The sequence below is a fragment of the Mustelus asterias genome, chromosome 1 (assembly GCF_964213995.1).
Source record: "Mustelus asterias chromosome 1, sMusAst1.hap1.1, whole genome shotgun sequence".
NCBI lineage: Eukaryota > Metazoa > Chordata > Chondrichthyes > Carcharhiniformes > Triakidae > Mustelus > Mustelus asterias.
In genome coordinates this window covers 16,192,114-16,218,025 of record NC_135801.1, presented here as the reverse complement: position 1 = coordinate 16,218,025, position 25,912 = coordinate 16,192,114, and the positions used below count along the sequence as shown (strand labels likewise).

The window sequence follows — 25,912 nt, the reverse complement described above, 5'->3', positions numbered from 1 at the left end:
TCTAGGGTGCCCCCACCCCTCTGGGTCTAGGGTGCGCCCCCCTCCCCCCCCTCTGGGTCTAGGGTGCGCCCCCCCCCCTCTGGGTCTAGGGTGCCCCCCCCCCCCCCATCTGGGTCTAGGGTGCCCCCCCCCCCTCTGGGTCTAGGGTGCGCCCCCCCCCCTCTGGGTCTAGGGTGCCCCCCCCCCCAATCTGGGTCTAGGGTGCCCCCCCCCCCCAATCTGGGTCTAGGGTGCCCCCCCCCCCAATCTGGGTCTAGGATGCCCCCCCCACAATCTGGGTCTAGGGTGCCCCCCCCCCCCGGGTCTAGGATGCCCCTGCTCTCCCCACCCCCCTCGGGTCTAGGGTGCCCCCCCCTCATCTCTGGGTCTTTTCAAAGTAAAGGATTTAAGATTTTCTACTCTACCTCGGTTGTCTCTTCCCTAACTCTAGAAGGACAGTCAGGTGCATCTTCGACAACAATAACAGCTTGCATGTGTACAGCGCTTCTAATGCCATAAAGCTTTCCATGGCCCTTCCTGGGCATTTCAAAGACGAAGTATGACACTGCTTCACTTATTGCCATATTGCAGCAGATGACAAAAAGCTTGGTGAAAAGGTTAGACTTTAAGTTTGTTGCCCATTCGTAGTTGCCCTTGAACTGAATGGCTTGCTTGGCCATTTCAGAGGACACTTAAGAGTCGACCACATTGCTGTGGGTATGGAGTCACATGTAAGCCAGACCAGGTGAGGATGGTAGATTCCTTGCCTAAAGGTGATTGATGAATCAGATTTTCCCTACCAGTTGATGTCCAGCTGTGAAGTGAGCAGTTACCTGGGTCTGCTTTGTCACATTTTTTTACCTCACAGCGCCAGGAATCTGGATTCGATTCCCGGTCACTGTGTGTCTGGAGTTTGCACGTTCTCCCCGTGTCTGCGTGGGTTTCCTTCGGGTGTTCCGGTTTCCTCCCAGAGTCCGAAAGACGTGTTGGTTAGGTGCATTGGCCATGCTAAATTCTCCCTCAGTGTACATGAACAGGCGCCGGAGTGTGGCGACTAGGGGATTTTCACAGTAACTTCATTGCAGTATTAATGTAAGCCTACTTGTGATACTTATAAATAAACTTTAAAAACTTCAATAGTAGCCTTGTGTCCAAGCTAACATGAGTTCCGCTGCAATCATTCAGTGCTTTCCGAATGTCCGGCTGAACCTCTCAAGTCTCATCCTTTTTGGAGAAATATTATAACCATCCTTGGGACTTTAGTTGTTTTGAATCCTGTCCACTTTTCTAACTATATTGATCACTTGTTCCACCTTTTTTAAAAATGCAGCTTAAAAATATTTGCTGCAAAAACAAATGTTGCAGGATCACAGCAAGGCTGAAACCTCTCCTGAGAACTCTGTTACTGGCTCAGCAGTTGACTAAAATCAAAACATCTTTTGGGACTTGAGAATGTGAAAAAAGCTCCTCAAGCTAGACACAGTTCTTTAAACAAACCTTAATTGTGGCTGAGTAACGATAAGTTGTTTGAAGTAGTCTCTCTCAAATTTTGCTGCTTCTATTGAATGAAGTACAGACCTGGTGCGGTAATATGAAGGCACATTAATGTGAATTGTATTATCATGTAGGCTTACAGTTAAAGTAAGGTTTGAACTTTGGCTGTAACATGTTACTGCAAAAGCAGCAAAATCTCAACTCCTGTGAAGTTTCCAACAAGCAGCACGGTGGCACAATGGTTAGCACTGCTGCCTCACAGTGCCAGGGACCTGGGTTCAATTCCTGGCTTGGATCACTGTGTGGAGTTTACGCGTTCTCCCCGTGTCTGCGTGGGTTTCCTCCGATGCTCCAGTTTCCTCCCACAATCTGAAAGATGTGCTGGTTAAGTGCATTGACCCGAACAGACGCCAGAGTGTGGCGACTAGGGGAATTTCACAGTAACTTCATTGCAGTGTTAATGTAAGCCTTACTTGTGACTAATAAATAAACTTTACTTTCAGAGAAGTCGAACGAGCAAGTGTTATATGAGCAAATAAGTAGTTGACCGGAATGGGGAAGATTTAGTGGACCAACTTTGAAGTATTAGTGGGTGAAGAGTTGCAGTAAATGAATATTTACTTTAAATTTAATATTTAGAGCATTAACTTAAATAATCCAATGCCCCCAGATATAATATATGCGAGAAATCATGAAGCAAAGAAATTAAATATAGATAGTATCAATTAATGGAGCAACGGCAGAATGCTTTATATATTAAGCAGAATAAAATAAAGGTTGGTAATTAAATGTTCATAATTTGAAAGGGTTAAAATCTAAATTATGAGCTTAGTTTTCAAAGAGTTAAAAAACAAAAAAAAGTTTTTGTCTGTGAAGAGAGAGAGAGAGTTGACATTTCAGGTCAAGACCTTTTGTAAGAGTTCTCTGTAAAAACGTACCACAGTGTAATTATACCCTCCTGCCCATGGTGGTTCTTGAGCTCAGTTTTGCATTTCATGATTATTTTCAGACCTTATTACAGAGAACCTTAAAAACAACTTTGAAAATTGCAGCCTCCACGTTGTCTTCATGTATCCCGAATAATTTCCTGTGTTGAAATTTGCCAGTGCCATGGATGTCAATTACAAAGGCACCGCTTAAATTGGATTCAGTCGGCCTGTTATTGTGTGGGCCATTCACACAGCTGTTCAGTCACCTTGCATCCACAGCTATTTGCCCTGTGGCACTGCTCATGCTTCAGGAGCTTGAAAATTGACAAGAGAAGTTTTATTTTGATCATGTAAGGTGATTCCGTTGAGTGCAATTGTGATCACAGTCTATACTCTAGTTAACAACTAGCTCCAAATCAGTTCAAGCTTCCAAATGTCTTGGATCCAGCAAGATGGGGAACCGAGAACTCTCAGCCCCAAAAGATACTGAGCTCAATCATACATTCCCTTCAGCATTTCCTGGAAACAATATTTTTTCTTGCTGAAGATTCTTGATAGATTAGAGAGTCAGTGAGGAAAACAACTAGCCACCAGGTACTCAAGCCTGCCCCAACATTTTAGCCCATGCTTTGGAAGGAGATGTATACTCTTTCGAGTCAAAGTGTTCTTCACACTTCTCTTACAGGGCCCACGGCATATAGTGGACAAACATTGTTACTGTCAACGCGTTCGCTATAAGCAGAGCAGGCTGTACTTCTGTCTGAGGGATTTTAGGTTCTTGGTTACAAATATTGCCTATAAGAATTGGCCAAACCATGCTTCAAATAGAGGATTTGTCACCAGAATGCCAGGCCTGATTAGGCTGTGGCAAGAAGTAGATATAATTTTCTTTACTACCTGTTGCATTTGGACTGATTCAGAAATGACTGCTACTTCAGGCTCTCCAGAAGATGCAGCGGTCAAAACAGTTCTGGGTTTAAAAGGCCCTGTTTGGCTGTAAAATGTACGATCCACATGCATAGTTCTGCAAATCGGCAATAGAGCTGCACTGCTGTTCTGTGTTTAATAATATATGATATCAGTTGTGCAAATTAACGGCAAACTTACAGATCTGTTTTCTGATTTTTCTCTTCTCAGGAGGGATTTTTACTTGGGGAAATTAAAGCAGAGGCAAAAAATAGTATAACTGATTCCCAGCTGGATGACATTGAGGTGGTGCAAACCATAGGTAAGCTGTTTCATCCGCAACATGCTTTCCACTCTACTGTCATGGTAACAGCTGACAACTTTATTTCAGTTAAGTGAGACCGTTCAACTGGGATTAGTCATGTTTTCATTTTTTTGGAGTGATGTGAATTAATTTTAGCTGTTATAAAAGTGGGATGGTGTAACCTCTCCTCCCAAAACAAGCATCCTGGAATGTACTATGTGTTACTGTAGTCTCAAAAAGTCATTTTTAGAGAAAGATAAATAAACTTCCAAAATAGAGTCCTATCCATAGCTATGGGAATGGCTTCACAGTTAATAGCGCACAATGTTTTGTGGTGAATAGCTGTACAGATTGAAACATACCAATTATGATTGTGAGCCCTCAGTTGGGCAGTTATACCAGTGCTACAAATGGCAGTATTCATGCACATGTGTGTGTACAGGAGGTGAAAATGTGCCAGTTGAGGGCAGGATCAAACTCTGATGAGGTGTTCCTTACGATCAAATTGCCTTCTGTCCCTAACCTTTCAACTCAGAAATGACGGACAGCCACGGATACAGCAGGATGTCTGTGGAGCCATGTCTCAGTGTGAGACAGTGCCAACAACTTGCACTTAAAAAACACCTTTAATGTAGTAACCTATCCCAAGGCATTTCACAGGAGCATTATCAAATAAAAGTTAACATTGATCTACATGAGTTATTAGAACAGGTGAGCAGAAGTTAGTTCAAAGAGATAGGCTTTAGGGAGTGTCTTAAAGGGCGAGAGAGAGAGAAATGGGGAGAGGTTGATAGGGTGGGAACTGCAGAGCCCAGGGCTGCAGAGATTGAAATCAGGAGTGTGCAAGTGGACAGAATCGCAGAGATCTTGGTGGATTGTTCAAGAAATGGGGCAATTTGAAAACAAGGGTGAAAATTTAAAAATTGAGGCAATGCTGGAAGCCAATGTAGGGGAAGATCAGCAAGCTGTCGAGACTTGTGGCCATTGGAGGGGGAGAAATAGCTTAAAAATTGTTTTTAGATGCAAAACGTCTCTGAAGTTTCCACTTATGCTCCTGGTCACCTTGTAATGGAGTGAGAGGGAGAGGAAGAAAATTTGGAGGGTGGTCAATCCCTCAATTATTGAATTACAACAACCAAGCCAGATTACCATTAAATACCCAGAGATAGGTTCTGCCTGGAGCTGTACAAGTCTGGCAATTAGGGGGCACTGCTTTATGGTGATATTTTATCTTCCTTGTAGTGTCTTGTCTGAAGTCAATCTGTAGTTGTAATTAAGTGTGCCACGAATGGTGGAAAGCTGCACTCCTGTTGTGACTTTATCTCAATTATAATCTGTCTTGGTTAACCAGGAGAATTCCTGAGGTGCACAGTTTTCAGATGATGCTTTCATTTTTGTGCTTATTTAAGCAAGTGGGAGTTTTTAAACCAACAGTCACACTTTAAGTTTATTGAATTGGATATTGTGGTTGTGATCATTTATATATCATCCACAGGGCACTTACAAGTTGCCCATTTAGTCACAAACTTTGCAGATCCACCTTTCATGTCACTTCTTAGTTTGTTGTTTTAACTTGCACTAATAGGTTAAAGAGCCAATCTCACCAAATATACCTTTTCAAAAATTGAACTTATTTATCCAAAGTCTACTTTTTTTTATTTGTTCTTGTGTGTGGTTAGTCATTTAATGAGCACTGTTGTCCTTGTCAGAAGAAGTGACTTGGAGGTTACAAAGCCCAACAATCTGAGAGATGCCGAACACCATGTAACTCATATAATGTTGCTGATATTAATTGAGCTCCCTCAAAATGTAACTGTGAATGGCCTTTGAGGGGAAAAGGAAGCAATATTACATATGAAAAACATTAACCCCTCTGATCTTCAGTATGTACAGTTTCCCTCCTGGAACCAAGTATTAAGTGTGGAAATTATTATTCCCCTCTGAACTTTAATGTGTATTTTTCCCCTCTAGATATACAGAAACATATTCCATGTTACTGGCTATTCAGGTACGTGAGCTCAGTTGATAGCTACTCAGTCCTAAGAATTTTAAGACTGTTGTGTCCATTGGGAATTGCTCAGTCACTTTTCACTTGATTCATACATAAAAGGTTAATGGAACCAATAGTCCCACTAGGTCTTCTGTTTGACTTTATTAGTAAGCGCAGACTGCATCTGTGGAATGTATATCGGTTAAATGAAATCTGAACTTGGTGGTTTGGAAACAAAATCCCTTTGAGTTAATATGCTCTGATGGGAAAACCTGAGTAAAAGGGAAATGCCCTGTATGTATACATTAGTTATACATGCTGGCATTCCCAGGTGGCTAGAACTATGCTCTTAATGGATGCAAGAGAGTGCAGGATCCACACCAGGTTTCTGTTTTGCGCTGTTTCGATCCTACAGTAAGGCTAATGTTAATTCAGACATTGAATGTAAAGTGGAAATTGGGTTAACCACCATAAGTTATGACAGGCTTAAAAGTTGGCCAAGGCAACCTGAGCCACAATACTACTAGAGGTACGAGGTTTATCTCGCAGACATTAGTGCAGCTTTCCAAAAGAAACAGGTTAAGCTTTTGGCTATATTGCCACTAAAAGCGCTCTTAAATCCTGACAACATGAAATAGAAATAACAGAGTGTGTGTCACAAAATGTTGTGTGTGTTTGCAATGTGACCAATTCTTCATTGGTACAAGTATTTAGCCACTTAATAAATTAGCTTTAGCGTGCAGGTATAAAGGTACGGTTGCACCCTGGTAGCTCTTTTTTTAACATAGAAATGATTTCCCTTGTGGCAAATCGGTCATGACAATGTCATTTGTCTTTTCAAAATTACTGAAAGTGGTGGTGGTGTTATAAACAGTGCCAAGTTTTGTCAGTGAGGACAATGTGCTAAAATAAAGATAGAAACTACCACTGTTAGAAAGCAGGAGCTAAGATACACAGTGCCTTTGTGGATTGAAGTCACATTACCAATGTCCTGTCCGTCTTTTACAGTTTCTACAATTCTGCTGGTGAAGTGGACGAGACGGCATTGCAGAAAATACTGTTAAATCAGGAAAAGGTATTGTCAAGAACAGCCGATGCAAAAATAATCGGTATAAAGTTTTATTCTGGACTGACCACTGTCAAATCATTCATTTCTTAATTTTATATCCTGTTTGTTTTTAAAATTGGCTGGTAATTATACAAATAAACAAAAAAATCCACCAGTGTTGAAACTTGGAAAATTAATATGTTAAGCAAACACCAAGTGTCATCATTTTTAACTGATTTAATGCAACTTAGGTGAAAGTCTGTAGGAATTCCAAGCTTCTGGATTGAGGAGCTTTAATTCTGCGGGTGGATGGCTGTTTAGCTCAATATTGCCTGCAGTGTTTGATGTGGCGTCGATAATATGTAGCTTCCAAAATGGTGCCATGCGTAATGGATTGGTGACAAAAGGCTGGCACATCACGTCACATCGAGAACGGTTTCAAGATGCTGCCAAAAATTATACTGCCACTAGCCTGTGTTTTAATTCACTCATACTTTGGGTCAAATGCCTGTGCCTTCAGTCCAGGTTAGAAGTGACCCGAAGCTCTCGGCTAAAAGTGCCACTCAATATAAAGGTCCACATTTGTGGCATTTTATGACATTCATCAATAAACAGTGCCACATTCAGAGCAAAACACGCACTACAATTCAAGCAGGATGCTGTTTGACCGTCATTACTAACTATTACGGAACATCGCCTTTGATATCTGTAATGATTTGAGGTATTGAAGGTGTTGCTAAAATACTCCCCTCTTCAGTTGAGTATACCACTTTTATTTGCAATCAGGGATTCAGTGTAGGTTCACAATAGCATTCTTAGTGACATGCAAAGGACTGAAGTTCTTTTAGCTTTCATCTGCTGTGTTGTGTTTTTATAAATATATTCCAGTTGTAAATTTTGTGGCTTTTTTCCCCTGAAACGTACAGTTGTTAGGCTAATCAGGATATGCCATGTGTTGTTTGCTAAGAAATGCCTGGATTAGTGTGTCATCTACTTCAAGCCACTTGGTGGTATCACTGGTTTATTTCACAGTCTGAATCTGAACAAGCTCCAAACATTTTTGACTGTAGCACCACCTTTCACAAATGCTTTCATATATTCTCTCAGGCTTGACCTGAGCTACTTTCAGAGGTCTGTTGACGCAGAAGAGCCAGGATAGTTGTATGACATTGAATTCATTAGTGGGATGTCGTAACTTGCAAGATTCTTAGATTAATCTATTTAATGATCAGTCTAGGTAGGAGTCAGTTCCTCCGATGTTTTTGGATTCCAATGTTAGTGTGTGATGCTTAATGATGAGATGCCAGTGTTAAGAATGGGAATGCACCCATCATGTCTTTGTCAGCCTGATAACAGTAGTGTGCCGGTGATGATTAGTTGACAATCATTACATTTGATTATCTTGTAGTCCTTTTCAATGTAGCTGTTTGAATTACCCAACAATATCAACTTATCACCTTCATTCAGCGCAAGTGCTGTAATAATGTTCTCCATGTTTGCTAAAAGATTTTACTTTGCCTTTAGCATTAGAGGGCATATGTGCCCTGAGGAGAGGAGCAGCTTCCCTTGAACTTAATTGCATTGCCCTTCAATAGTCTTTGACACTTTATGTGAGAACATTTATATCACATTGAAGAATATGAAACAGAAGAGCATCTGATTCTTCAATACCAGTCGTTGACCTGCTGATCTTGGTGAGCCGGTCTGCGCTGGTTGATCCAGTTTAACTTTAGGATACACTTTTGATCCTGAAACATTTTGGTTTCATAATTTTCTTTCTAGACGATTGCTATTTGGGTTTCGACCAAAAGTTTCCATCCGCCACAATATTAGGTGAATAATTCAGTGTGTTAAATTGCTTGATTGTGACGAGCTTCTCTCTGCAATGTTCTGTCTAGGCTAAGAAGACAATGATGCTAAGTAGCTTCATGTTTAGGGCGAATGGTGTGATCTTAAACAGGGCTCTTTAATCACCAGAGTGATTCCCAAGTGATGACATTGCTGCATCGTGACCAAAAGTCTGGATTGACTACATGCAGGGTGAATGCTCTGGCAGCAAGTATTTTCTGTAGTTGCTGTTTTGCCAGTAGGATTTCCTCTGTCACTTGCAAAGCACCAAACTTCACTCTCAAACATTACAGTTATTTGCAAGTGGATTTAAGCAGGATAATTAGTACATTGAGGCTAACATATGCTCTCCACCTCATCCATCTTGATTATGCACACAACTCTAACCAGCGATGGACAGCATCCAATTCGATCTCTGTGATCTTTGAATCTTCACCCGCTCCTGTACCCTGAATCTTCCAATTCTGCCTTTGTGTATCCCTCCCTCTACCTTTTAAAGGTGTTATATAACTACATGTTGCAGTTGTGACTTTGTGGTGGACGGCAATGTGTTTGTGTCCACACTGATGCCTTAAATACACCCCAATTCTTGTTGCTGCAATGGGATTTGACTGAGATGTTATGACCACTCCTGTATTCTTTATGCACTGGGAAGCTAAGTGTCATCTTCAGTGGTGACTTCCATCACCAATTATTCTTACCATTTTATTTCAGACACCTCAATCGTGGTGGTCTGTAATGTGGTAAATGTTGTGCTCAAATGGTTGCTTAGAGCCAGAAATGGGAGCTAGGCAGTCAAAGATAAACCTGCGGTTTTTGACCAGTGTATATGGCTGGGGGATCAACACCTCCTGAACATCCAATACTCTCTCCAACCCTTAATGTTGGAAAAAGTGAGTTATCTATTACATGAGATATTTTGGTTTGCGGTGACAAATTTGAATTTCATTGGGAGTTTTGGGGGGGTGTTCTCTCCTAAATCTCCTTGCAACTTCATCCCTCACCATCTTCTCACTCCCCCCTGAAACCCCTCTCAGTTCCAGTCAAGGTCTGATGACATACCATTGCAAACGACCTCGAGAAAATCAGAATAGCTGTTTTCTCTTCAGAGGAGTAGAGTGGCCCAACGATGAGAATACTTTACAAAAAAAGCAATATTTATGTGAAAGGAATGGATATTTAGAAAAAGGGGAAGAATTGCAAATCTGGCTTGAATCTTGCCTAGACTGCTGGATGAGGTGCTTCTGTTCACTAACAATGAGAGCCATTTGTTTCAAAACAGTCCTTAATGGGCTGACTTGCCCTGAACGTGGCACTAATTGGCAGTCAACCTCTGAAGAGCTCAGGATGCATTTAAGACATGTTGTTATAATTGAACAGAAGGGTTTTACTTCATATCAGACAGCGGTCCTGACTTGGGAATGCTTATTATTGCAATTTGATGCCCAAAGCGGGGAAAGTGTTACCTTTTTAGCTCGGATACAAAATTTATCAAAAATAATGTTTAATTTTTTTAAGTAATTTCATTCTAACCAAAGTTTGCTGCACCACTTGTTTAAAAGAAAATATATGGTCCACAAGTGGTTGCTTTTAAAGCTTTTTATCTGGGATTTGTTGAACTGTACTGTATAACGTGCACACAGATGGTTAACTGAATTCTAACTATAGAATCCCTACAGTACAGAAGAAGGCCATTTGTCCCATCGAGTCTGTACCGACCACAATCCCACTTGGGCCCTATTCCCGTAATCCCACACATTTACCCTGCTAATTCCCTGACACTAGGGTCAATTTAGCATGGCCAATCAACCTAACCCGCACATCTTTAGACTGTGGGAGGAAACCGGAGCGCCCAGAGGAAACCCACGCAGACATGGGGAGAACATGCAGACTCCGCACAGACAGTGACCCAAGGCTGGAATTGAACCTGGGACCCTGGCGCTGAGACAGCAGTGCTAACCAATGCCACCATGCCACCCCAACTGCTGTGTGACATATGCTTGTTTGGCTTCATGCTGTGTGACTGGTGTGCAAGTTATTAAGGGCTGGGCAGCATGCATCAACAACTGACATACGTACAGGTAGTTCATTGTCAGGTGACTTGCCTGTAGTTAGTTACCTGCTGGGTGACAAGTGTGCCAATAGTTAACTGTTGGGTAGCGTTTAGTTATTGACTCAGCATTAGTATTAACAGTTTATTTGGTAAAAGACTTAAATTTCAAAAGTGATATTGCTGTTCCACACTTTCCCACCTTTTTTAGCTTGGGTCCAGATCTAAATCTACTTGTACTTTTTCCCCCTTAGAATGTTATTGGTTGGTATAAGTTCAGACGTAACACAAATCAGACCATGACATTCCGAGAACGTCTCCTTCACAGGACCCTTCAGAAGCATCTGAAAAACCAACAGCTGGTGTTCTTTCTCTTTACTAGCAAGTTAAGCAGAGAGAATGGTTCCACGCACAGTCTGGAATACACACTGTATAAACCCCAGGAAAGGTGAGCAATACTGGCAGCCGGTGCAAGCTTGGGAAATGTAGCAAACGTGAAACATTTTACAACCCATTTTTAACAACTTTTACAGCTTAACATTTACGTTCTTTTCAATTTAGTTTCATTCAGCGAATACCTATGTCCGTAACCAATCTAGGAATGTCCGAACAACAGGACTACAAAACGTTTTCGGGACCAAGTACCGCTGGGGGCTACTGTCGAGCAATGAATAAGCACAGGTAGAAAACACAGCTGATCTTGCCCTGTGTGCTGTTTTAGCTGACACTTAATGGAGAATATGACCCTACCACGTCAGGGTTTTGTCTGGGGGTTGGGAAGAAGCGGTGGAGAGATTTTATTATACTTCAGCTCAGTAATGGGATTAAGTCCTGCCTTAACTTGTAAACATTAATATGATGTCAGCACCTGTCAAGTGACCTCAATAAATAACAATTTTTTCCTTCATGCTTAAGATCAAATAATGGACTGATGCAGGGATGTATGCTTTTCTGGGTATAGTTTGCACTGAACAGATATTTCAGCCATTCTAAAATTCTTTCTAATTGTGGAATGAAACTTCCTTCACTATACACTGCTTCCAAAGTCTCCAATCAATAGTGCCTCTTCATTCTATTCAGTCACTCCTTAGGAAGTGCAGCAGTTCAGCCTTATCCTTACAGCTAGAGATAGAGACTCAGTGGTCAGCTTCTCACAGGCAAGATAATATTTGGGAGTGTATTATCCAGTATAAATTAGGTTATAGAAAGTAAGCAGGGCAGCATGGTGGCACAGTGGTTAACGCTGCTTCCTCACAAGGTTCAATTCCGGCCTCGGTAGACGGTCTGTGTGACGTTTGCATGTTCTCCCCATGTCTGTATGGGTTTCCTCCCACAGTCTGAAAGACGTGCTAGTTAGCTGCATTGGCCATGCTAAACTGCCCCTTAGTGTACCCGAACAGGCGCCAGAGTGTGGCGACTAGGGGATTTTCACAGTAACTTCATTGCAGTGTTAATGTAAGCCCACTTGTGGCTAATAAATAAACTTTAACTAAAAGGGCTCATTTTAGGACATTCACGTTTGTGCTGTTATGAAATTGAATACAAAGTTTACAAAATAATGTGGTTCTATAAGATGTCACTTCTGGTCGGATAAGTGTGGAATAGGGAACAGACTTCTTGAGTGTCCAAGTACTGTTGAACAAAGATTGAAACCTTTAAGAAACTTGGAAGCGATAACTGTTTGATTTGGTATCAGTTTGTGAAATTAGGGCAACATAAGCCAGTGCGTTTGTTTGTACTGCCCGAAACGCACTTGAGATAGCACTGTTCGATCGGCTGTGCCACGAATGGACCAGAAATTGTTTTGCTGCCATCTACTGGATGTAGCCTGTTCTGGCAATTTAAAATTTGGGTTTACTGAATAGCTTTGTTTGATAAACTTCGAATGTGACCAGTTGCTGCAGCTTTTAAATCAGATTGCGTGGGAAATATTTTTGAAAAAGGATGCACGTCAGTTTGGAAATTAATGGAGGAAAGTTAGATTTTCATTGTGTTAGCAGGTCTTCACTTCTGGCCTTTCTAACTAAGTTTAATCTTATTGCTGGTTATTTTATGCTTTATCTTTATTGATAAACTAAGATGAAGGATTTAGGCCCATAATGCAGGGTATTCCATGATTAAAAGGAATGAAAGATGAGGTAAATCAGAAAGCATTGCTTAGATATCACCAAGCTTAAGGCTCGGTGGCGCAGTGGTTAACACTGCTCTCTCATAGCGCCAGGGACCTGGGTTCGATTCCCGGCTTGGGTCACTGTCTGTGCAGAGTCAGCACATTCTCCCTGTGTCTGCGCGGGTTTCCTCTGGGTGCTGTGCAAGACATGCAGGTTAGGTGCATTGGCCATGCTAAATTCTCCCTCGGTGTACCCGAACAGGCGCTGGAGTGTGGCGACTAGGAGATTTTCACAGTAACTTTATTGCAGCGTTAATGTAAGCCTACTTGTGACGATAATAAATAAACTTTAAACTTCTAAACATTTTTTAAAACATGAACATCTTTGCAGATGTCTAGAGGTTTGCAAATCTGAAAACAAAATCATGCCAGTCCAAAGATGTACGGGTTAGGTTGATTGGCCATGTTAAAAAAAAATTGCCCTTAGTGTCCTGAGATGTGAAGGTTAGAGGGATTAGTGGGTAAATATGCAGGGATATGGGGGTAGGGTCTGGGTGGGACTGTGATCGGTACAGACTCAATGGGCCGAATGGCCCCTTTCTGTACTGTAGGGTTTCTATGATTCTATGACTGTTCTATATGGGATATCTGCTCACAAGTCATCTGACTAGTAACTTAAATGTATGCCACCAGAATAAGGAGCAACTGAGATGGAAAAATTAGGTAGTAGCTCTGCACAGTGTTCATAGGTTTTTTGGAAATCTTTGAGTATGGTCAGAATTTATGCATTACTGGGCTCTTGTGCATTTATGAAAAGAGCAATATTAAAGGAATGTGTGGTGGAAAGGAACTTGCAGTAGCATTATTGGTACAAATCAAAACATAGTGGCAACTCATACATTTTGAGCAGAGTTCAGCAAGATGTGCGTTTGAAGTATTTTGGAAAGAATATTTAGCTCCAAAAGGCAAGGAGAAATGGAAAATGGTCAGAGCGTGGTGGAATATCTGCTTGAACATAGGCATTGAATGTGTGCAATTTAGTTTCCATTCCTTCACTTGAGTTTGGCAGCTGGTTAATAATAGGCACCAACTGTTCACCTGAATCTTTCTCCACCGCCCCCCCAACGCCCTTTCTATTTCTTCTTTATTTGGAAGTTATTTCAGAAGTTCTGATTTTCCCAAGGGGTGTACATAGGCTGTAGATCTTGCAGCCACAGAATCATTTAAAGGGGAGATTCGTATGCTGTAGAAACTCCTTGCAAGAATTGGACTAGATAGGACTATGAGTTAACTTAAACTGTCCGAAAGGTTAGAAACCAGTAGCATTACTTGCCTAGATAGATTCACAGAATACTACAGTGCAGAAGAGGCCCTTCAGCCCATGGAGTCTGCACCGACGCATGAAAGGCCCTGACCTGCCCACCTAATCCCACTAGCCAGCACTTGGCCCATAGCCTTGAATGTTATGGCGTGCAAAGTACTCATCCAGGTATTTTTTTAAAGGATGTGAGGCATCCCGCCTCCATCAGCCCCCCAGGCAGCGCATTCCAGACCGTCACCACCCTCTGGGTAAAAAGGTTTTTCCTCAAATCTCCCCTAAACCTCCCACCCCTCACTTTTAACTTATGTCCCCTTGTAACTGACCCTTCAACTAAGGGGAACAGCTGCTCCCTATCCTGTCCGTGCCCCTCATAATCTTGAACACCTCAATCGATTAATGTAGTTTGTTTTCTATTGTTAAATTGTCCGTGCATATCTGAAATTGAAGCTAACACAGCACAGTATTAAGCCTGCACGAAAAATAATTTGACAGCACTCAGAATTTAAACATTAAAATGTATTAATTACATTGAGTATAAATAAAGAAAACTCCAACGACACAGTGACATTTGAATTACAGATGGGTGAATTCTCCCTCCGATGTTCATTGGATGTGTTATTTAATGGTTAAGGATGAACATAATTCATATGAGGGACTCAGGTACTGAAGAGTCATAACACTGCCTGAACTCCAAAATAAATTGCATCTCTCCACTGTCTAGAAATGATGGGTAAAAGTGTCACCAGAATTTGGCCTTGGATGCACCAGCCACAGTGTACCAAACATGGGAATGAAGTCAAGTACAATATTAATAACACAAGGAATATTCCATTGTCTTATTCACCAAGACACATTATTAATAAAGAAGCTGAAAGAATTTGTCCTGTAAAAGTTTTGTTGATTCAGTGAGACAGTGGATAATTGAGGTCCCCGTTGTAGTAACTGCCTTGTTAAAATAAATTGTTGAATCTGTTATATTTTGGTAAACACTCCTTTGATTAATCCAGTGATTTCATTGGAGACGATTATCAATACAAAACTAAAGAAATGAAGAACAGTAATTGACATTAGCTGATGTCTGAATGTCACAGGAACCGAGATGGATTTGATGGGTGTCACAGTTTGAACCTTTTTGCTATTTGGTTTAAAAAGGCATTTCAGGTTACTTCAGATTAAGCTACCTTCAGTTAAGTGCAGGTCACAATGTTTCAGCAGCATTTCCAGATATGAGTTAGGACCATAAACTGGGACTAGATGAAGTGGCTAACAGAGTTGTATTTCAAGCATGCCATTTCAGTTTGAGAAAGTGGTGTTCTTGGGTGCATTTTAGAGACATTTGGACTTATTATCGTTAGAATAGCTTCCATTTCTTGAGTTCTGGCTTGCCAGGCAATGTTCTGCTATGATCCTTTACCAAAGTGGCAGTTTTGATTAGCAGCTCAATCAGCAGATCCTCGTGCAGAGTAATGGGGAAGGTGGGCAGAGATTATGGTTTTTGCCTTCACACATTTTCACTGTAAAATCTGGAACAGGGGTAGAGTTTAAAAGAGAGGGGCAGGAACCTCTCTTTTCCCGAATGTTATTTCAATGAATGCTTGCAAAGTGGGGCTAGGGCAATGTCAAAGCCTATGTTTGCTTGAATTATTTTTAATGTTACAGGTTGCAGCTGGAAACAGATTTAGTTTCACAGAGTATATTCTGTTCAGCCATGTGCTTGTTTCCAATTGGCCATGTCTCTCTGAATGCCCATCTTCCAGCAGACGGGAGAATTGCCCTTCAATGAATTGCCAGGAAACCGTACTCTCAGCACGTGGTCTTGTTACAGTCCAGGGTCACACTCATTTAATCGTATAATTAGATATTGAGTGGTAAAGGTATTCTCCAGATCATGGGAATGTGAGGTCCGCTTCTGGGAGTGATCAATGACATTAAACCCCAGACAATAACTAGTGTAGACCCGAAACGTTCAGCTGTTGGGCGATTAGATTGATCAAAACATTTCCCGAGATTTTGGGGGAGGGGGGAGTCCGCTTTTTCTTCTTAAGCCACTTTTTTCATCAGTATAATACCATCGTTCCTTCCTGGTCTGGCATTTAAAGATTCGTAAAGTATACATTTTAGAAATGTGGTGATGAACAGATGGATAGAAGAAATTGCAAATTACAATGGATGTAACTGCTGTTTTTTTTTTCCCTCACAGACCTGTGTTTTTTGATCAAGATGGATCCTTAAAAGAGGTTCAGAGAATTAAAGACATGTATGGTACACTGCAGGAAGAATTGAAGGTAACTGGGGACATAAATCATAGACTTGTTCAACTAAACTATTCCAACATCAGTAACAGCTCTGAGGTTGGCTGTAAATGCTGAAGCTTTTTAGTTGTCTGAGTGTTGTTTTCCCAATAAATTGGTAATTTGTTTGAAATTCTTATTATTCCTTTTACAATGTGCGATGTAATTATTTCAGATATATCCAGAGTTTACCAGATCTAAACAGTCTCTTTGAATTCAGTGCTTAAATTAAATCAGTGGCGATTAGAATGTATTTCTTCAGTGTATAAAAGAAATGTTCAATCTCTGTCTATCCCAACCTTTGAAATGCACTCACTGCGCCAAGACAGCTGTTCTGTGACGTTTGGTACTTTTTCTGAAGCCGAATATGGTTTAAAAAAGTAGGATACGACTGACATCAGTCACATTGCTCAGAGCTAGTTGTTGCTTGGCTGTGATTCAAGCATATCAGCATACATTGAAAAAAATCAGAGTGAAAGAGATGCAAAGGATAGCTCCCTGAAAGTTTAGATTTTCTAGAAACTGGAGTGTGGGCTGTTAAGCCCCTCGAGCTTCTTCCCCACTCAGTGAGATCATGGCTGATTTCAATCCTAATTCCATCCAGCTGCCTGGCTCCATTTCTTGTCCTGCTTTTTGTAGTTGCGAGCTCCACACCGCAACCACCAATTGCATAACAAAGTGTTTCCTAACTCTCTCTCTCTCTCCTCCCCCCCCCCCCCCCCCCCTCAATGGCCTGACTCTGATTTTAAAGATATGTGCTCTTGTCCCAGACCCCCTCATTAGCCCCACAGATAAGGACATTTCTAGGTTTGCTCCCTGGGCCATGTTGGGTTAATCAACTGGCAGTGGTTGAGGTGCTACCCTTGACCTCAGTCACCTCTGTGTAGAAGGAAGGATGGGGGGGGGGAGAATGGGGACATGAAGTAACTGTCAAAAAGCGCAAAGGTAGGTGGTAAAGCAATTCTCAACATCAGTCGGGGGAAAAGGCCTAAGAGATAAGCTGTCTGCAGATCCCTTACGAAGAACCTGCTGTACTCTTCAGAATCACTTCCAACTTCCCTATGGTGCTTAACAACCTTGGATATCCAGGCATGGCAGGACAGAAAACAATCTGAGTAATTCGCTACCTCTTTACTTGAATATGACTTCCCATTTTAGAGTGAATACTTCTGCTTTCTACTGGACGTCATGGCAGGAAATGGGTTGGCAGAAGTGGTCAGGGAACGAACATAATGGGTCTCCTGGCCTGCTCTGTCCAACCAACTACCACCTAAGAATCAACCAGTATGCCATTGTAAAACATTGGGAAAATCAAGAACATTACACTTAACTCCTGCCAGCCAGCTAAAAGGTGGCAGTGTGGGAGCATATGCCCTCTCTCAAACCTGATGCACCATTTTTTAAAAACCCACTAAAATGTAGGGGCTGAATTTACTCCAATGGACTCCCATCATCATTCCAGTGACACAACCAGAAACTGCATTTTAATCAGGATGTGTCTCTAATTGCTCTAACCACGTTGGTGCAGAGAGACTGCTGGTCTTGGAAGTTCCTACTTCCTGGGCTCTAAAAGTCATACACCCATATCAGATGAGATGTGCCAGGCACAAGAGGGCAGTAAGTGTGAAACACCAGGGGCAAATCCAGTTAGAGCTTTGAAGATTAAAATGAATTTTTAAGAAGAAGGCTGAAGAAGGAGGGAGATGTCCATTTGTAACCCACAAGCACATCAGTCTGTGGCAGCCATCATGCCTCTAACCTGATGTGTCCCCCTCTGCCCTGTCTGATTTCCCTGTTTGCCCACAGTCTTTCTATCCTCCAAGTTTTTCCACCCACCTTATCCGCACTAAATTTTCCATCCATATGCCCATTCCATGAAGCTGTTTGTTGTCTTGAAGTCTCTTACAAAACCTCCTCCATTTTTGTCCACAATTATTTTAATAGAACATTTATAATAGTTACTGCCTGTCCAATATCTATATAGACTTTATTCCACAGATCTGATTGGTTCTTGCTAATCACTTGACCATAATGTATTATTGTGCACAAGACTATATAGGACCAATGCCTTCCTTTCCTGCTCCCAGACTCTCAGCCTGTCTATCACTCTAGCTATACCTACCTCCATACTTGGCACACAGACTACTCCTTTGTGTGAATGTAATACTACAAAACACACCGCACCCTGCTGCTGGGATCGTTTCGGCAGCTACTGAGTGTGTGGAACACTAATTCTGCCTCCAGATCTCCATGAAGATTGAGCAGGAAATGAAAATGTGCCAGACATATAGAGAAAGCGACAGACTGCAATTACTGTGAAAATCTCCTAGTAGTCACTCTCCGGCGCCTGTTTGGGTACACTGAGGGAGAATTTAGCATGGCCAATGTACTTAACCAGTCCGTCTTTCGGACTGTGGGAGGGAACCGGAGCACCCGGAGGAAATCCACACAGATACGGGGAGAATGTGCAGACTCCACACACACACTGACCCAAGGCTGGTACCAAACCCGGGTCCCTGGCGCTGTGAGGCAGCAGTGCTAACCACTGTGCCACCGTGCCAGCCCACTGTGTGATAATGTAAGACATTTGAAATGGTACTTTTGCTTTTAGGTATGCATTTTTGTTCAAGAACTTTCACCATGTATGGATATTAAATTTTGCATTTCATGATTTTAATCCTACTTTGTTATAGGCCACTTGTTTAAAGGTAGAAAAAAGTGAACGCTCAGTGGAACGTTTACTAACCGACGTACAACGACTCAGGGAAATGGTATCTGAGAAGAAAAGGCTGCGCACACCGATTCCAGGTAGGAACTGGGATAAATATTTTAGCGCATTCTACTTTCTACAATATAATTAGAAGTTAGCTTAATAACGGACCTGGGTGGTTTCAAAAAGAAGTCTATGATGAGAATCCTGAAGCAGAATCAAGACGATGTGGAATGTTGTTTTCCCAGAACAGGAGTAAGGCCATGTATCTCGATTATGGCTCAAGATTTTCATGTCATTTAAAAACAGACAGTGCTGGACATACTCAACGAGTCTGGCAGTGTCTAGGGAAAGAAACAAAGATACATTTCTAATCCAAAAAGACTCCTCTTCAGAACTGAAGGAAGGTGAAAGTGTGATAGATTTTATACTGTCAAATGGAGGAAAGAACAAAAGTTTTAAGTTTATTTATTAGTGTCACAAGTAACACTGCAATGAAGTTACTGTGAAAATCCCCAAGTCGCCACGCTCCAGCACCTGTTTGGGTACACTGAAGGAGAATTTAGCATTCCCAATGCACCTAACCACGTCTTTCAAACTGTGGGAGGAAACTGGAGCACCCGGAGGATTCCCACGCAGACTCCCCACAGACAGTGACCCAAGCCGGAAATCGAACCCAGGTCCCTGGCGCTGTGGGGCAGCAGTGTAACCACTGTGCCAGCAAGTCTGGGGTAGGGTATATGACAGGAAAAATTAAATGATAAAGATACTGTGCAGCAAAAGGAGTAATAATGGTTTTAGTAAAGAAACAATGCATTTGTTCAGAGCGAGTGTAAGTGTCAGAATAATGAACAATACTGTCCAAAATTTTAAAAAAACAGATTCAAACTGGCATGTGGCAAAACAAAATGGGGGACAGAGTACATGGTCTGAAACTGTTAATCACAGTGTTGAGTTCAGAAGGCTGTAAAGGTGCCTTTGCTTTTGTTGAAGAAAATTTAAAAGTTAATGCAGTGTTTAGTTTTTCACACTCCATAATGACCTTCATATGAGATGCCCGTTAAGATATTGTAGGATATCATAGGGTGGTCATGGATCATACATTTAGTCATTTTTGTAATTTGGTAGAAAAATATTAACCTGATAGAAATAGGATTGGACCCCCATTTTTGGTAGCTTGACTGGCTTAAGCCAGGGTAACATTGGGATAACCCAAACTAGGGGAAGAAATAAGTAAGGCATTATTCAAGATTTCTATTCAACTACTGGCAGTGCATGTGACCTTGGATGGAAACAAGGTTAGACTTGGCTCTAATGGCTTGCCAATGAACAAGTCTAAAGAGTACCTAAAATGGTGGCAATGTACCTAGAGTGATGCTGACCTTCAGGGGAAGACGGTGTAAAGGTGAAAATTAAATTTGTAACTATCCATAACTGATTGACAAATATTGCATCATTATGCATTTCCTGTCAACTTTTCCATTAAAAAATCCCAGGACACATTTATAATGGAAACTCGCCCAAGTCAACTTGCCATACAGAAGGTGCTGCAGAGCCACTACTGCCAGGATGTTTTACAGCGGGACAACTTTATATGTGTAGGCATAACAATTTGTAATGGATGTGTAAAAATAAGGACAGAATCTTTTGTCTATAAAGCGAGGACTGTCTGCTCTTGTCCAGTTATGCCCTACCCCCCAACCTTCTGACCCTGCTTTACCTGAATATAGTAAGAAGTCTCACAACACCAGGTGAGACTTCTTACTGTGCTTACCCCAGTCCAACGCTGGCATCTCCACATCATGATTACCTGAATATAACATACACATGTTTTTGACTCACTTCATGTAAATTAATGAGGGAAATTGACTTGTATTTGCAAGTTGGCTGCGAGTGATGATATTTCAAAAGTGGTTCATTGGCTGTAAAGCATTTTGGGATAGTCCTGTAGTTGTATAAATTCAAGTCTTTATTTTTCTTGTAAAACTTTCTAGTTTAGTGTCCCTATTTGGAAATTGACACAATTTATTGCAGACTATTAGTATAAGGTCCAATTGGCCAATCACTTCTCCTATCCATTTATAAATGGGAAATTTATGCAACACAAGATGGCTCCCAAACACTCTCTTTCCATAGCAGCTCTGACAAAGGATCATCCAGTCCCTCTCCACAGATGCTGAGTTTCTCCAGCATTTTCTCTTTCAGATTCCAGCATCCACAGTATTTTGCCTTTATCTTTTTTTCCATAGTCCTATAACTGGCATAAGTATTTTACATGTTCACTTAATTTACTTTTTCTTTTAATGCAGAAGAGAAACAGAATCATAACCTGATAGAAAAGAACATACACTTGTGTCAGGCTTTGAAGAAAGCTTTCCCGAACTCAAAACTTTTACAGTCTGTGTCAATTACAAGAGAAGGTCAAGTTCTGCCAGTTCAATGTCACAATGAAGACCACAGGATGAGCATAAAGGACACTCCCACTCAGGTCTCAACAAAAAGTATGCATACATCATCATCAGAGAGGGCTAACGCTTCCGGCATTACTTGTAAACGGAAGGCAAAAAACTGTCTCAATCGCCTAAGTCGGGGTAAGAAACGGCGAACAGTTTGGCCAAAGGCCAGGAGATCAGTAAGTAGAGACAGTGAGGGCAGTGAAACTGATTCAGTGAACAGATTGTCTGGCTCGGAGAATGAAGGGAACGTGCTGGATCAGTACAGCAATGACATAGCACCTTCAGCGTCACCAACATTCTGAACTTTACCAACATTGGGACCTGAACTGCAATAAAGCAATCCCAACTCAAGAAACGCAAAGTGCCAAAACTTTTCCACGCCGATCTTGGAGGATGCTTGCTTTTCTTCAGGTGGAAAGCACGTTGCGACTTGGGGAAGAGGAGACAAAAGTACTTTTGTTTTTTTAAAAACCAATTCCGGTGATTTCTTCACTTTCTTTGAGATATTTAACAGCTGAATTGGAGGCATAAACAATTTTAATTTTTTGTAGAATCAATGCACCTGTGATGAGGTTATGAAATGGTTTGGAATACTGTCTTTTCACTATTAGTGCCTGGAATTAAATTTCTCCTTTCCTGTCCATGCGTCTTCAAAAATCAGATTTTTTCTTTGTTTGCTCCTTTTTCTTTGCTCCCTTACTTTGGCCCCCAGTTTGAGTACTGTGAGCTCCAGGTCACCCAATAAACTTCTCAATAAGCGCCTAAAATGGAGCATCGCGCTGAGAGGTCATCTCAGACCAGTGGGTGACTTCTTCGGTGCTCAAGCAGTGGAGACACATGGAGCATTAGTACTTCACCCTTGGTGCCGATTAACATTCAAGTATGCATGAGTAAAAACCCAAGTTACAGATTGGAAGAACAGAAAAATATATGCAAACCTAGTCATTTTTTGCAGGGCTGGAATGTGAAAAATCACAATATTTTTGATGAAAATAACTTTTACAATGTCTAGTACATCTTCAAACAACTTAATCTCAGGCAAATTTTCAAATGTAAAACCGACCATAAATTGATACTGACTTGACATTTCTGTCAGACGCAATAAGAATGGTTGCTGCTGGGAGACAGTGTGTTGAAGTTGGATGTTATGGATGCTAATGAAGCTCCCTGCTGATGCATCCCAAGATGCTTCACCAGTGTAACCTGGGCAAAAATCATCCGCAGCCAAAGATAATGATCAGACAGCTGAACAAAAGTTGGGTGGAAGAAGTAGTAACAACTTGGGGTAAGCCAATGATGAAGGTATTTAAGGAGAGAATTTCCAGAGTTTGGGGTCTCAACGGTTGCAGCTGCCAATAGTGGGGACAAATGAAGGGTTGGATGAACAAGACACTAGAATGGGAGGAACACAGTTCTTGGAAGGTTCTACTACCAGACGAGGTTGCAGAGATGGGTTTGCGTATGAGGATGAGAAATGAATGAAGGAATTGCTGGACCAGGAACTAGTGCATATTAGGCAACACTTATGGAGGTTGCCTTAGTGATGGAGAGGTTATGGGGTCAGAAGCTCAGTTCAGCTTCAAATAAGATGGAGAGGTTACAACCTCAGGTTCAGCCAGGAAGAAGTAGTCAGTGACTGGACAACAAATTTTGCCAGAGGGATCAAAAACAATGGTTTCAGTCTTAGTTGGCGGAAAGTTGCTTTATCTGGGACTGGATATCAGACTAGAAGTTTGACAATGCAGACAGTGGAGGGTTAAAAGGTGGTGAGGTAGCACTGGGTATCTCCAGCATCGATGCGCAGTCTACCATACTTTGATGGCATCAAGCTACATGCAGCTTAATGCTACTATTCAACTGAACATAGGCTGTCACTGTCCCACTTCAAGCAAGTACAGGGAAAGAACAATAAAAAAACAAGACTGAACATTTATTAAGGGTGTGTTGATTGGAGATCTTTGAAGTTATCTGGGAGCACAGGCTTTAGTGTGCCTAATTTCAAACAGCAACTATTGTCTGGTGTTGTATTAGAATGTGATATAGGGTGGACTGACTGTTGTCTGAAATGCATCCTATATTTGGCAATACCAGTAGCAGCTGCAGTGCAGACCTCAGTTGCACAAGCCATGTACACAGTGAGGATATCTCTTATGCTCCCGTTGCTGGTGTAGAAACTCTTAGGCACAAGTTCCAGGATGTTGTCACAGATGATGAACTAATATGGAGAAGTTTTATCAATAAGGACTGTTCTGAGATCTCGCAGATTGTCACCATTGTGTTCATTTAGATAACTGGGTATCAGCTGAAGAATCCTCTAGCGCTATGTGCAGAGCAGTAGTAATAAGCTATCATAAAGCTCAGCAACCTCGAAGCAAGGAGGCCCAAGCAAAGGAGATCCCTCATTATCCCTGATAAATGTCCATCATAAATGTAAGTGGAGGTCCTTTATCCCTTGCTGTTTATACATAGGACACAATTACAGGAATTCAATCTCTCATGCTTGTTCCGTGTTCTTAGATCATGGCTGGTCTATACCTCAACTCCATTTGCGTGTCCATAATCTGTTGCTGCCTTTACCTACCAATGTCTCCATCTCTCTTCAATTTCAATTGACCCAACATCCAGAGTCTTTTGGGTGGAGACAATTTCAAATTTCCATCGCCTATGCATAAAAGTACTTCCAGCATTCACTCCTGAATAGTCTAATTCCAATTGCAAAAGTATATCCTCTTGTGCTTTGGGCTTACTCTCTTGCAAGAAATAGCTCCTCTGTCGTCAGTGTAGTGAATCCTTTAATCGTTCAAGTTCTAATAAATCACCCCTCATCCTTCTAAACTCAAGGGAATTGTAAGTCAAATTTTTGTAAGCCTGGTACCAATCTTCTGCCTGCACTGTATCCACCTCAAGACTGAAATGTCATTCCAAAAGAGTGGTCCCAGAAACTGATTACAGTATCAATAATGGCTCAATCAAACAATGGCCCTTCACAGCTGCAGCATCACTTTTTAATTCAAACCCTTGAGAAAAGGACAAGATTCCAGTGTTTTTTTGATTAAAAGCTAAGTACAAAAAGTAAAGTGTATGTGGACATCTAAATCCCCCTTGCTCCTTGGTGTTCAAAAGATTTTCCCTATTTGTCATTCTTGGATTCAAAATAGACAGCCTTAAAATTTCCACGTTGAGCTGCGGTTTCCATAATTTTTCCCACCCCCTTATCTACGATTATGACTTCCTACTCCCATCTACAAAATCACTGTGCTTGCTAACTTTGTCATCTACAAACATGGATGTACAACTCATTTTTCCATCATCCAAGTCATTGTTGTTATATGTGGTGAAAAGCTGCAGATCGATGAGGAATGTCACTTGTCATATTCTAACCAATTAGCAAGCATCAGATGAATACTGAAGAGGATGTAGCCAGGGTGGCATGTTCATGCACATTACCTGTGCATGCCCTGAATCCAACTACTTTGGGGAACAACCTGGCCTATCAAAGGTTATGGTCAGCATTAACATTCCTTCAAACTCACCAACTCATCTGCTCGATTTGTGCACAGAATGTTACCTGAGAGGCTACAAAAATGTCACTGTTATCAGTACCAAGCACTGTGGACTCACTGGAACCCTGCTGAGGTTCCCTCCCACAAAAGACCCTGTGCAGAGGGAGGGTCTGGTTTGGGAGGACATTAATTGATCTGCAACTGCAGAAAATATGTGCCCGCCTTCCTGTCAGGCCATATCACCTCTAGCCCCTGACCTTGAAGCATGTGAAACTGCAAGTGTACATAGTCACGTCATTAATGTGCCCTGTAATTTGTTGAAAATATACTACTGTATCAATGTAAAACCAGTGTGCAATTTTTCCCATTTGCAAAAAAAAATAAACATTTATACTTTGGCTGTTACATGTTTAATCATTTTGACTCTACTTTGATAATGCCTCCTGTGATTGGTAACCCCCCCACCCCCATCCCAGCCCTTAATATTTCTAAGCCACCCAGTTCCACCACAATGTCTTGGTTCCATACTTGTATTCAGACAACTTTTGTTCACTGATCACGTGTTGTTGAAATCTCTTCATTACCTCCAAGCTGTATCGTAGTACCTGTTGCATGTCACATACTTTTGTGGGAAAAATGGTCTTACATTTACTCATGAATGCCAACAACTAAATCTAACTCATGATCTTCATTTGTTATATTTCATATTCAGGATGAGATGGAAGATTAGATTATTTATTTCTGTCCCAAATAGGCTTACGCTAAAACTGTAATTAAGTTACTGTGAAAATCCCCCAGTCACCACACACTGGCGCCTGTTTGGGTACTGAGGGAGAATTTGGCATAGTCAATGCACCTAACCAGCACGTCTTTCGGACTGGGAGGAAACCTGTGCAGACACAGAAAACATGCAGACTCTGCATAGACAATGACCCAAGCCAGGAATCAAAACCAGGTCCCTGGCGCTGAGGCA

The 25,912-nt window shown here is 41.6% G+C and overlaps 1 protein-coding gene across 6 annotated transcripts; it reads left to right on the top strand.

Annotated features, from left to right (window-relative positions):
* The first annotated feature begins 429 nt into the window (after positions 1 to 429).
* Positions 430 to 25,344, top strand: abraxas1 (abraxas 1, BRCA1 A complex subunit). Of its 6 annotated transcripts, none has more exons than XM_078209963.1 (9): positions 430 to 596; positions 3,540 to 3,630; positions 5,584 to 5,620; positions 6,611 to 6,677; positions 10,803 to 10,996; positions 11,110 to 11,229; positions 16,180 to 16,264; positions 18,964 to 19,078; positions 21,290 to 25,344. In XM_078209963.1, exons 5-9 carry the CDS (start codon positions 10,848 to 10,850, stop codon positions 21,736 to 21,738), a joined length of 918 nt encoding a protein of 305 aa, XP_078066089.1. In that variant the 5' UTR covers positions 430 to 596; positions 3,540 to 3,630; positions 5,584 to 5,620; positions 6,611 to 6,677; positions 10,803 to 10,847; the 3' UTR covers positions 21,739 to 25,344. The 6 variants fall into 6 exon arrangements, with proteins under 6 accessions (XP_078066089.1, XP_078066116.1, XP_078066124.1 ...); XM_078209990.1 differs by lacking the exon at positions 430 to 596 and adding an exon at positions 8,433 to 8,483; XM_078209982.1 differs by lacking the exon at positions 430 to 596 and adding an exon at positions 8,433 to 8,483 and having other exon boundaries at positions 3,597 to 3,698.
* Positions 25,345 to 25,912: the final 568 nt, after the last annotated feature.